Source organism: Mobula birostris, chromosome 12 (assembly GCF_030028105.1).
Source record: "Mobula birostris isolate sMobBir1 chromosome 12, sMobBir1.hap1, whole genome shotgun sequence".
Classification (NCBI taxonomy): domain Eukaryota; kingdom Metazoa; phylum Chordata; class Chondrichthyes; order Myliobatiformes; family Myliobatidae; genus Mobula; species Mobula birostris.
This window is the reverse complement of record NC_092381.1, coordinates 7,954,957-7,967,570: the sequence shown is the minus strand read 5'-3', so window position 1 is coordinate 7,967,570 and position 12,614 is coordinate 7,954,957. Positions and strand designations below refer to the sequence as shown.

The following is a 12,614-nucleotide window of genomic DNA, read 5'->3' as shown; positions in this document are numbered from 1 at the left end:
CTTGACCGTTTGTTCATTTCCATTGATTCCACCTGACCTGCAGAGTTCCTCTGGCATTTTGTGTGAGATGTTCCAATTTTAAAAGCTAGGATTAATGAGTTGTGGATGTGCTTTCTTGGCATCAGAAGCCTGGCGACATTTCCAGACTGTCCCGCCGCACATCCTCGGATGCAAAAGACACATTTCACTGTACGTCTCTATGTATGAGTGACAAATAAAGCTAATCATCTTCTCAGCGCTTAATGTACTTTCAAAGTGCTGCTCGAGTGGAAGTATTTGTTAAAAAACACACACACACACACACACACACATATGCACACACACTGACAAATACAGGTTTCCTTGCCTTAAACGCACCGAGATGGCTCTTGGTCAGCTCAGAGAACACAGTTAGGAACCGAACCTGAAACTCGTGCGAGCGAACCAGCTGCGAGCTGGCAGCCACAACTTTAATTGCAATCGCTGTCCGGGTTCGGAAGGTTCTCAAAGTGTCACCAGCTGTCGATATTTGCTGATGGCTTGTCTTCAGATTGACGTCAAAATGGGAATGAGAGACCAATTCCCTGATCGCCAACTCATTAATGAATGGGAAAATGAGCGTACAATCCATGGCCCAGGGAAGGACACCGGAAAGTGATGGATTTGGATAGAGTCCGCAACTGGGAAATACACTGACCTGTGTTTCTTAACAGCTGCAGTGACCAAAGTCTTTAAATAGCAACATTCAATCATTCTCTAAGCTCGCACCTGCAGTACAGATACACAAAAACTAAGACATAAAATACTACAACCCTTCAGCCTACCTACAGTACCGTGCAAAGTCTTAGGCACAAATATAGCTAGGGTGTCTGAGACTTTTGCACAGCACTGTAGCAATTTTACGTATTGACTGTACTGCTGCCACAAAACACAAAAAAATTTCATGACATATGTGAGTGATGATAAACTTGATTCTGGTAATGGGTCTCTACTGAGGACTGAGAGTGGGAAGAGGCCAAGAAACCTCAGTGGAAAAAATTTGATTACATTTACCCTATCTTTTCCCCTCAGAATTCTGTATACCTTAATCAAACTCCTCTTAATCTCCGAGGCTCCAGGCAATAAAGTGCTAACCTATTCAGAAATACAGCTTGCTGAGAAAAATGAGGGGGGTGTTCACAAATGTGAAATGAGGAGACATAGAGTCACAGAGCACAGAAACAGTTCCTTCGGCCCGTCTAATCTGTGCCAAACTATTAATCTGCCTAGTCCCATTGACCTGCACCCAGATCATAGACCTCCAAACTCTTCCCATGCATGTACCTGTCCAAATTTCTCTTAAATGTTGAAATTAAACCCACATCCACCACTTCCACTGGCAGCTCACTCCACACCCTCACCACCTCCTGAATGAAAATGTTCCCCCTCAGTTTCCCCTTAAACTTTTCACCTTTCAACCCATTAACCCATGACCCATAGTTTGACCTATAGAGTTGGCACGTGGCCAAGTGGTTAAGGCATTCGTCTAGTGATCTGAAGGTCGCTAGTTCGAGCCTTGGCTGAAGCAGCGTGTTGTGTCCTTAAGCAAGACACTTAACCACACATTGCTCTGCAACGACACCGGTGCCAAGCTGTATGGGTCCTAATGCTCTTCCCTTGGACAACATCGGTGGTGTGGACAGGGGAGACTTGCAGCATGGGCAACTGCTGGTCTTCCATACAACCTTGCCCAGGCCTGCGCCCTGGAAACTTTCCAAGGTGCAAATCCATGGTCTCATGAGACTAACAGATGCCTATAAAAAAAATAGTTTGAGTCTCACCCCATCCTCAGTAGAAAAAGTCTGCTTGCCTTGATCTATCAATACCCTTCATAATCCTGTGTACCTCTATCAAATCTCCCCTCATTCTCCTACGCTCTAGGGAATAAAGTTCTAATCTATTCAGCCTTTCCCTAAAACTTAAGTCCCCAAGTCCTGGAAACATCCTTGTAAATTTTCTCTGCACTCTTTCAATTTTAGTTGCATCTTTCCTGTAGGTAGGTGACCAAAACTACACACAATACTCCAAATTAGGCCTCGCCAACATTTTATTCGACTTAACATTCCAACTCCTGTACTCAATGCTTTGAGTTATGAAGGCCAATATGCCAAGATCTTTCTTAACAACCCTAAAGTACCTTCAATGCCACTTTCAGGGAATTAAGGACTTGTACTCCCAGATCCTTCTGTTCTACTGCACTCTGCAATGCCCTTCTGCTCATGGTGTAAGACATACCCTGCTGGTCCTCCCAAAGTTCAACACCTTGCATCTGTATGCGTTAAATTCCATCTGCCATTTTCAGCCCATTTTTCCAGCTGGTCCAGATCCCACTCACAAAATAACCTGCAGATGCTGGGGTCAAAGCAACACTCACAACACGCTGGAGGAACTCAGCAGGTCGGGCAACATCCGTGGAAAAGATCGGTCGACGTTTCCGGCCGGAACCCTTCATCAGGACTGTAGGGGGGAAGGGGTAGAGGCCCTGTAAAGAAGGTACTGTAAAGAAGTACTTTACTATAAAGAAGGTATGTCCATACATGGCCTCCTCTACTGCCATGATGAGGCTAAACTCAGGTTGGAGGAGCAACACCTCATATACCGTCTAGGTAGTCTCCAGCCCCTTGGTATGAATGAGTTTATAGCTTTGAGAGTCTTCCTCACTGTCCACTACACCCCCAATCCTGCAATCATCCGCAAATTCGCTGATCCAGTTAACCACATTATCATCCAGATCGCTGATATAGATGACAAACAGCAATGGCTCCTGCACCAATTCCTGTGGCACACCAATAGTCACAGACGTCGAGTCAGAGGGGGAACCACCTGCTACAGCTCTGGCTTCCCCCACAAAGCCAATGTCCAATCCGATCTATTACCTTATTCTGAACGCTGAGTGACTGAACTTTCATGTCGTATAAAACAGTGTTAATAAACCTGATTCTGATACCTACACACTGGGAAAAATTTACACCTACCAGTTAAAGTAGCAGTATGAATGGCTTTGGGAAAGGACCATAAGACATTTGGCCCATCAAGTCTGCTCCAACATTGTGGCCGATTCATTTTCTCTCTCCAGGTGCCTATCTAAGAGTCTTTTAAATATCTCTAATTTACCTGCCTCTACCACCACCTCTAACAGAGTGTTCCACACACCCACCACTCTGTGTAAAAAACCTACCTCTGACATCCCCCCCACTATACTTTCCTCCAATCACCTTCAAATTATCAACTACATTAGCCATTTCTGCCCTGTGTAAAAGTCTCTGGCTGACTACTCAATAAATGCCTCTTATTTTGTATATTTCTATCTAGTCACCTTTCTTCATCCATCACTCCAGAGAGAAAAAACTCTATCTCACTCAACTTTTCCTCATAAGACATGCTTGCTAATCCAGGCAACATCCTGATAAATTTCCTCTGTGCCCTCTCTAAAGCTTCCACATCCTAGTTCAGGAGCAAGAACCGACCCACTAGGCAGCTCCAGGTGCAGAGAGTTTGATTGGAGAGCACAGGAAAGATTTACAAGGATGTTGCTGGAACTCGAGGGCCAGGAAGGGTTTGGTCAGGGTAGGCCTTTATCCTTGGAACGCATGAGAATGAGGGGCAACCTTAAAGAACTGTTTAAAATCATGAGAGGCATAGATAAAGTCACAGAGTCATAGATAAGTACAGCACAGAAACAAGCCCTTCAGCCCATCTAGCACATGACAAACCATTTAAACTGCCCTCCATACCCAAAGTACCTATCCAAACTTCTCTTATACGTTGAAATCGAGCTCACATGCACCACTTGTGCTGGCAGCTCGTTCCACACTCTTATGACCCTCTGAGATAACGATGGACAATAAATCTGTTTGCCAGGGTAAGGGAGGTTGGAACTAAAGGGCGTAGGCGTAGGATCAGAAGGCAAAGATTTAAAGGAGGGGAGGAGAAGATGGCAGCACGTGCGGCCGCTCTGAATTGATATCTTATTTGTTAAATAGGGGCCGTGCACAATCCTAATTTGATGGAGACAGATGTGAAGAAGCACGGAGGAACATCTGGAGTAACTTGTGAAATGTCTGCTTCGCTGCCACTGCTACTGTGCGACTGAGAATCTCCGGAGGGGAAGGCCCAAAATCCTCAGCTTTGCCTATTGCCCGTTGCCGGAGCCGGGGTCGAAGCGCTCGGCAGAGATGGTGCTCGGTGTCAGAGGGCTGGTGGGAGGCTCGAAGTTTTCGGACGGACTCAGAGTCAGACTGTGATCGGGTGCTTCCAGGATGCTGCATTGGCAAGTTTGCGGCACTGGAAGCTCATGGCAGGGAGAGTTTCTCCCTTCAACTGTCTGCGTGAGATGATGGGACTTTCGAGAGACTTTGAGACTTTTTTTTTACGTCCATGGTCTGTTCTTCATCAAATTATGGTACTGCTTTGCACTGTTGTAACTATACGTTATAATTATGTGTTTTTTGTCAGTTTTTTTAGTCTTGGTTTGTCTTGTGTTTCTGTGATATCACACTGGAGGAACAAATTGTATCATTTCTTAATGCATGCATTACTAAACGACAATAAAAAAGGACAGCGTGTCCTCATAATCTAATCTAATCTAAAATGGACCTAAGAGGCAACTTCTACCACAGAGTATATGTACTTATTGAGATACAGTGCAGAACACGCCTGCCCAGCTCTTTGAGCCATGTTGCCCAGCAACCCGCCAATTTAACCCTAGCCTAATCGCAGGAGAATTTACAATGACTACAGGTGCCAAAGGAAGAAGATCGAGCGAGAGTCGGCTGTCGGGGACTCGGAGAACTGACCAGTGCTGCTGCCCAGAGCTGAATGGGAGGGGAGCAGAGGGCTATGGTCCGGATGCAGGTAGGCAGAATAACAATTTGGCACAGACTAGATGGGCAGAAGGGTCTGCAGTGCTCTCTAACTCTGTTTATTATATTTATTTATTTTTGATCTGTAGCACATAACAGGCCCTTCTGGCCAAACGAACCCCATTGCCCAGCAATGCCCCGATTTAACCCTAGCCTAATCACGACAATTTACAGTGACCAACTAACCTACTAACGGGCATGTCTCTGGACCACGGGATGCACCCGGAGAAAACCCATGCGTTCGGTGGGGAGAACGCACGGGCTCCTTACAGGTGATGCTGGAATTGATCTCCGAATTCCGACACCCCGCGCTGTGATAGTGTCATGCTAACCGCTACTCTACCGCGGCACCCCGCGGCATATGCGGAACAAGCTGCCAGAGAACGTGGCTAAGGCAGGTATGATAGAACCTGGCTTCTTCTCCTTTCCTTTCCAGTCCTGAATAAGGTTCTCAGCCCAAAACACCAACTGTTTATTCCTCTCCATAGACGCTGCCTGACCTACTGAGCTCCTCTAGCACTTTCCCTGTATTACATTGGATTTCCAGCATCTGCAGAATCTCTTCTGTTTATGAGGTACAGCAGTATAACTTAAGAAGCATTTGGATAGGTGGGGCTCGGAGAGACGTGGGCCAAACGCAGGGAACTGGGATTAGCTGAGTGGGCATTATGGTTGGGCCAAAAGGCCTGTATCTGTGCTGTATTGCCCCAAGACTCTAAACTTAACAGGTCGAGTAGATCTGTGTGTGGGAGGACAAGGAATTGTTGGTATTTCAAGGCAAAACTCTGCATCAGGATCATAAAGTGCATTCTCAAATACAAGAGATCCTGCTGATGCCGGAAATCCAGAGTAACACAGACAAAATGCAAAATGCTGGAGGAACTCAGTAGGTCAGGCAGCATCTATGGAGGAGAATAAAGAGTCAACGTTTCAGGCTGAGGCTAGTCATCAAGACTGGAAAGGAAGGGGGAAGGAGCCAGAATAAGGGGATGGGGGTGGAGAGGGGACAGAGTACAAGCTGACAGGTGATGGGTGAGGCCAGCTGAGGGGGAGAGGGGGAATGAAGTAAGAAGCTGGGAGGTGATAGGTGGAAAAGGTAAAGGGCTGAAGAAGAAGGAATCTGATAGGAGAGAAGAGTGGACCGCGGGAGAAAGGGAATGGAGGAGGGGAACCAGGGAGAGGTGATAGGCAGGTGAGAAGAAGAGAAGAGGTAAGAGGGATACCAGAATGGAGAATGGGGATTAAAGAGAGAAGGGGAGGGGAGAAATTACTAGAAGCTAGAGAAATTGATGTTTCTGGATCAGATTGGAGGCAACCTAGGCAGAATATGAGTTGTTGCTCCTCCAAGCTGAGAGTGGACTCATTGTGACACAAGAACCAACATGTTGGAATGGGAATGGGAAGTGGAATTAAAGCGGTTGGCTAAAGGAAATTTACTTCTTCAGAAAAAAACTATGTGCCAGGAATACAACTGACATTAACCCCAGGTGAAACTTTCCAAAATCTCAAAGTTCAAAATAAATTTATTATCAAAGTACAGATATGTCACCTTCTACAACCAGGGCGTTCACAGTAAATACAAAGACACACAATAGAATCAATAAAAGACTGCACATAAGACAACAAACAACAAACGGTGCAAATATAAAATAAATAATAATCATAAATAAATAAGCAATAAATATCGAGAATGCAAGATGAGGGGTCCTTGAAAGTGAGTCCATAGGTTGTGGAAACAGTTTCAGTATTGGGGTGAGTGAAGTTCTGAAGTTATCCCCTCTGGTTCAAGAGCCTGATGGTTGAGAGGTACAAACAGCAGACAAAAAAAGCAGTTAGATCTATCCTTCAGTATTTAACTCCCATTGAAGCTCATTTCTACTCATCTTTCATCAAGTGAATTTTTTCAAATCATTAACGTGAGAGGCAATGGTGTCAGGAAAACTTTCCTTATTAGTGTGAGCATCAGGCGCTCCTGGGAAGACGAGATCGTGGGAGGTGGAAAGGTACTCCCTCTGCTGGCAGGAAGCTGCTATTACTGCAGTGTGATTTTTATAGTTCCCTTCCCTGAATTTCAGCTGTGGTCTGCCCAGCGGCGGTGTTAAAACTGGAGACGTGTTCACATTTTGGCTTAATTTATTCATTCAGGAAGTGCAGACATTAATTGGGAGCCCTCGTGCTGGTTGAGACGGTGGTAAGGAAGCCAAATGCAACGTTAGCATTAATTTCAACAGGATTAGAATACAAAAGCAAGGATGTAAAGCTGAGGCTTTATAAGGCATTGATCAGACCACACCTAGAGTATTGTGAGAAACTTGGGAAACTTGTGCTGGCATTGGAAACGGACCAGAGGAGTTGCACTAGAATGATCCCAGGAATGAAAGAGTCAACGCGTGAGGTGTGTTTGATGGCTCTGGGCCTGTACGCACTAAAGTTTAGAAGAATGAGGGGGGATTTCATTGAAACCTATAAAATATTGAAAGGCTGAGATAGAGTGGATGTGGAGAGTATGTTTCCTATAGTGGGGGGGGGGGTCTAGGACCACAGGGCACAGCCTCATATCCCTTTAGAACAGAGATGAGGAGGAATTTCTTTACCCTGGGGATGGTGAATCGTTGAGACAGATGGCCATGGAGGACAATTTATTGGGTATATTGAAAGTGGAGGTTAATAGGTTTTTGATTAGCAGGACGTCAAAGGTTACAGGGAGAAGGCAGGAGAATGGGGTTGAGAGAGATAATAAGTCAGCCATGATGGAATGGTGGAGCAGATTTGATGAGCCAAAAGTCTTATGGTCTCAATAACAAAGACCCCTTCAAGTTCCTCGGAGTTAAAATCAGCAATATACTGTCCTGGTCCAACCATTTTGATGTCACTGCCAAGGCAGATCAGCGACACCTCAATGTCCTCAGGTGGCTAAAGAAATTTAGCGCGTCCCCACTGACCCTCACCAATTTTTATTGATGCACCATAAAAAGCACCCTATCAGATGTATCACAGCCTGGTACGGCAACTGCAGTGTTTAGGTTTGGTCTTTCTATGGCATTTCTTTCATTTTCCTGAAAAAGCTTACAGGAAAAGTAATCTCAGGGTAGTTTATGGTAACATATAGATACTTCGATAATAACTTTGCTCTGTCCATGACAGCAAGAAACTGGAAGGTTGCGGCCACATCTCTGCACATCACAGGGAACCTGCCTCACCTCTGTCAACACTTCTCGCTGCCCCAGTAAAGGCAACTGTAGAAACCACTTCTGTAGAAAAATTTGGCAAGAACAATCATGATCATGGAAAGACTGATCGCCTGCATCATATGACATCAATGAATGAGTACAGTATGACCACACAGTCTATCTCGTTATGATCTTGTACCTTATTGTCTACCTGTACTGCATGTTCTTTGTAGCTGTGACACTCCATTCTGCATTCTGTTATTGTTTAACCTGTTTCACCTCAATGCACTGTTCAATGAACAAGATGCAGGACAAGCTTTTCACTATATCTTGATACATTTTGGTTTTCTTATTTATTGAGATACAGCGTGGAATAATCCCTTCCGGCTCTTTGAGCCGCACCACCCAGCAAGCCAATTTAACCCTAGCCCAATCACAGGACAGCTTACAATGACCGATTTGCCTACCAACTGTTATGTCTTTGGACTGTGGAAGGAAACCAGAGCACCCAGAAGAAACCAACACTCACAACACGCTGGAGGAACTCAGCAGGCCGGGCAGCATCCGTGGAAACGATCGGTCGACGTTTCGGGCCGGAACCCTTCGTCAGGACTGTAGGGGGAAGGGGCAGAGGCCCTATAGAGAAGGTGGGGGGAGGGTGGGAAGGAGAAGGCTGGTAGGTTCCAGGTCTTCTTCCCACCCTCCCCCCATCTTCTCTATAGGGCCTCTGCCCCTTCCCCCTACAGTCCTGACGAAGGGTTCCGGCCCGAAACGTCGACCGATCGTTTCCACGGATGCTGCCCGGCCTGCTGAGTTCCTCCAGCGTGTTGTGAGTGTTGCTTTGACCCCAGCATCTGCAGATTATTTTGCGCAGAAGAAACCAACGCAGTCACAGACAGAACATACAAACTCCTTACAGGCAGTGGTGGGAATTGAACCCAGGTCTCTCGAACTGCAAGGCGCTGTGCTAACCACTACGGTACCGTGCTGCCCCAAGTGACAATAATAAACCAATTCCAACATTGTCCATCACTAATTGCCCTTTGACCTGAGTGGGCAGATAAGAGACAACCAGATTAGTGTGCCTGGAGTTAAATAAGTACCAATAAGAATGGCAGGTTCTCTTCCTTTAAGGCGACATGGATAAGAAAGGTCTGGAAGGACACGAGCCAGACCCAACTGGGACTAGATAGCTTGGCTGGCATGGGCAAGTTGGGCCGAAGGTCCTGTTACAGTGCTGTGACTTTCTTAACAGTTAACCTATGAGGAGCATTTAACACCCTACACTCGGTGGGGGTCAGAAGGATGAGGTAGTTCTAGGCAGAAGACAGAATAAGACAGTGGGAGAGAGGAAGGAGTACAAGCTGGCAGGTGATAGCTGAAGCCAGGTGAGGGGAGAAGGTGGGTGGGTGGAGGAGGGAGGATAAAGTTAGAAGCTGGGAGGTGATAGGTGGAAAAGGTAAAGGGCTGAAGAAGAATGAACCTGATAGGAGAGGAGAGAAGACCGTAGGAGAAATGGAAGAAGGAGGGACACTAGAGGGAGGTGATGGGCACGTGAGGAGAAGAGAAGGGGTAAAAGGGGAGTCAGATTGGGGAGTGGAAAATGAGGGATGGAGGGAGAAATTACAGAAGCTGGAGGAATTTGTGTTTATGTCATCAAGTTGGAATCGACCCAGATGGAATATGAAGTGTTGCTCCTCCAACCTGAGAGTGGCCTCATTGTGGCAAAAGAGAAGGCTGTGGAACAGGAAGTAAAATTGAAGTGAGTGGCCACAGGTAAATACTGCCATTTGTGGCAGGCAGAGGGAAGATGCATAACAAAGCCGAGCCCATATCTGCGTCAGGTCTTAACGAGGCTAGAGCAGGAGCACTAAACAACACCAACAGACCTGCAGGTGAAGTGTCGCCTCAGCCGGAAAGACTGTTTGGGGCCCAGAATGGTGGTGAATGATCCTGAAGAAAGGTCTCGGCCTGAAACATCGACTGATCATTTCTCTCCATAGATGCTGCCTGGCTAGCTGAGTTCCTCCTGCATTTTGTGCGTGTTCCTAAGATGAGGGTGATCCAATGCACATTCTGCACTTGAAGGTAAAGGTGATGGCTTTGGGAAGTTTTATTGGTGTAACATGCACACAAAATGCTGGAGGAACTCAGCAGGGCAGGCAGCATCTACGGAGAGGAATAGACAGTTGACGCTGCTGAGTCCTGATGAAATGGTGCAGGTTCCCAGTGAGAAGTTGGAGTGGGTGAGATCAGTTTGGAAGGTGTGACCTACCCATGACCCATCGCACCGTTGGCGGGCTTGACGATGAACGTCTTCTGCCTGCGCTTTTTCCGTAGCTCCTGGACGCAGTTCTGGAACTGAGTGTACTCCGCAGGGAAGATCCACGTCCTCGGAGTGAAGCAGTATTCCTGAGACTGGCTCTTAATCATTCTGAAAGGGAAAGGAAGAACCATCACTGACACCCTCCATGGGGACTGACTTCTCCCCTCTTCAGCCATTGGCTGTTCCCTTGGATCTTACGGGAGGCTAGTGCAGGAATTGCAGGGGCCCCGGCAGAGAAATTTCAAATGTCCTTAGCCACGAGTGAGGTGGTTGTAACTGAGAAGAGGGCATGATATGGAGCCTCAATAGACAGGATCGGAAAAAGCTGCAGAGGGTTGTAAACTCAGCCAGCTCCATCATTGGCACTGGCCTCCCCATCATCAAAGACTTCTTCAAAAATCAGAACCCATCATTAAGGGTCCCCACCACCCAGGACTTGCCCACTTCTCACTGATACGTCACGGCGGCTGAAACAACAGTCTCAATGTTTCAGCTCCTTCCCCTCTGCCATCAGATTTCTGAATGGACAATGAACCCACAAACACTACCTCACTATATTTGTTGCAGTCCTTATTGATTTCTTAGAGTCATTGAGTCACAGAGAAGTACAGCACAGACACAGGCCCTTCAGCCCATCTAGTCCATGCCAAAAACATCTAAACTGCCTACTCCCATCAAGCTGCACTGAGACCACAGCCCACCATACCCCTTCTATCCATGTACCTATTCAAACTTCTCTGAAATGTTGAAACTGAGCTCACATGCACCACCTGTGCTGGCAGCTCATCCCACACACTCGTGACAATGAAGTAAAAGTTAGTGGGAAGTTGGATGATTGGGAAGTTTTCAAAATCCAACAAAAGGCAACTAAAAAAGTCAGAAGAGGGAAAAGATGAAATAGGGCAAACCAGCTGATAATATAAAGCAGAATATCAGAAGTTTTTTCAGTTATATAAAGAGTAAAAGGGAGATGAGAGTTGATATTGGACCACTGGAAAATGATGCTGGTGAGGTAGTAATGGGAGACAAAGAAAAGGCAGATGAACCCAATTGGTACCTTGCATCTGTCTTCACTGTGGAAGACACCAGCAGTGTGCCACTGGTCTATGAGTATCAGGGAGCAGGAGTGAGTGCCATTGCTATTACAAAGAAAAAGTGCTAGGCAAACTCAAAGGTCATAAGGTGGATAAGTCACCTGGACCAGATGGACTACATCCCAGAGCCCTGAGAGAGGTTGCTGAAGAGATAATGGATGCATTGGTCATGATCTTTCAAGAATCACTTGATTCTGGCATGGTCCCTCCAGGGAAATGGAAGATTGCAAATATCACTCCACTCTTTAAGAAGGGAGAAACACAAAAGAAAGGCAATTATAGGCCAGTTAGCCTAACCTCAGTGGTTGGGAAAGCCTATTATTAAGGATGAGGTTTCGAGGTGCATGGAGACTAATGATAAAATAAGTCAAAGTTAGCATGGTTTCTGTAAAGGAAACCTTGCCTGACAAATCTGTTAAGAGTTCTTCGAGGAAGTACCAAGCAGGATGGACAAAGGAGAGGCAGACGATGTCATTTACTTGGATTTTCAGGCGGCATTTGATAAGGTGAAACACATGAGGCTGTTTAACAAGATAAGATCCTATGGCATTACAGGAAAAATACTGGTATGGATAGAGAAATGGCTGACAGGCAGGAGGCAGAGAGTGGGAATAAAGGGGGCCTTTTCTGGTTAGCTACCAGTGACTAGTGGTGTTCCTCAGGGGTCAGTATTGGGACCGCTACTTTTCACATTGTTTTTCGATGATTTAGATAATGGGATCGATGGCTTTGTGGCAAATTTCGCAGATGATACCAAGGTAGGTGAAGGGGTAGGTAGTGGTGAGGAAGCAATGTAATTGCAGAAGGATGTGGACAAATTGGAAGAATGGACAAAAAGTGACAGATGGAATACAGTGTTGGGAAATATATGATAATACATTTTGGTAAAAGGAACGAAAGTGTGGACAATTATCTAAATGGGGAGAAAATTTAAACATCAGAGGTGCAAAAGGGACTTAGGAGTTCTTGTGAAAAACTCTCAGAAGGTTAATTTACAGGTTGACACTGTGGTAAAGAAAGCAAATGCAATGTTGGCATTTATTTCAAGGGAAATACAATGTAAAAACAAGGAGATAGTGCTGAAATTTTATGAGACACTAGTTAGACTGCACTCGGAGTATTGTCAACAGTTTTGGGCCACATA

General features: G+C 45.9%; 1 protein-coding gene across 1 annotated transcript in view; it reads right to left on the bottom strand.

The window, feature by feature from the left end:
* ttll7 (tubulin tyrosine ligase-like family, member 7) overlaps positions 1-12,614 on the bottom strand; it is a 214,661-nt gene that overhangs the window by 110,548 nt on the left and 91,499 nt on the right. The window contains exon 6 of the mRNA XM_072274584.1: positions 10,326-10,484. Within this exon, the coding sequence (XP_072130685.1) occupies positions 10,326-10,484 (159 nt within the window). The remainder of the gene's footprint in view (positions 1-10,325; positions 10,485-12,614) is intronic.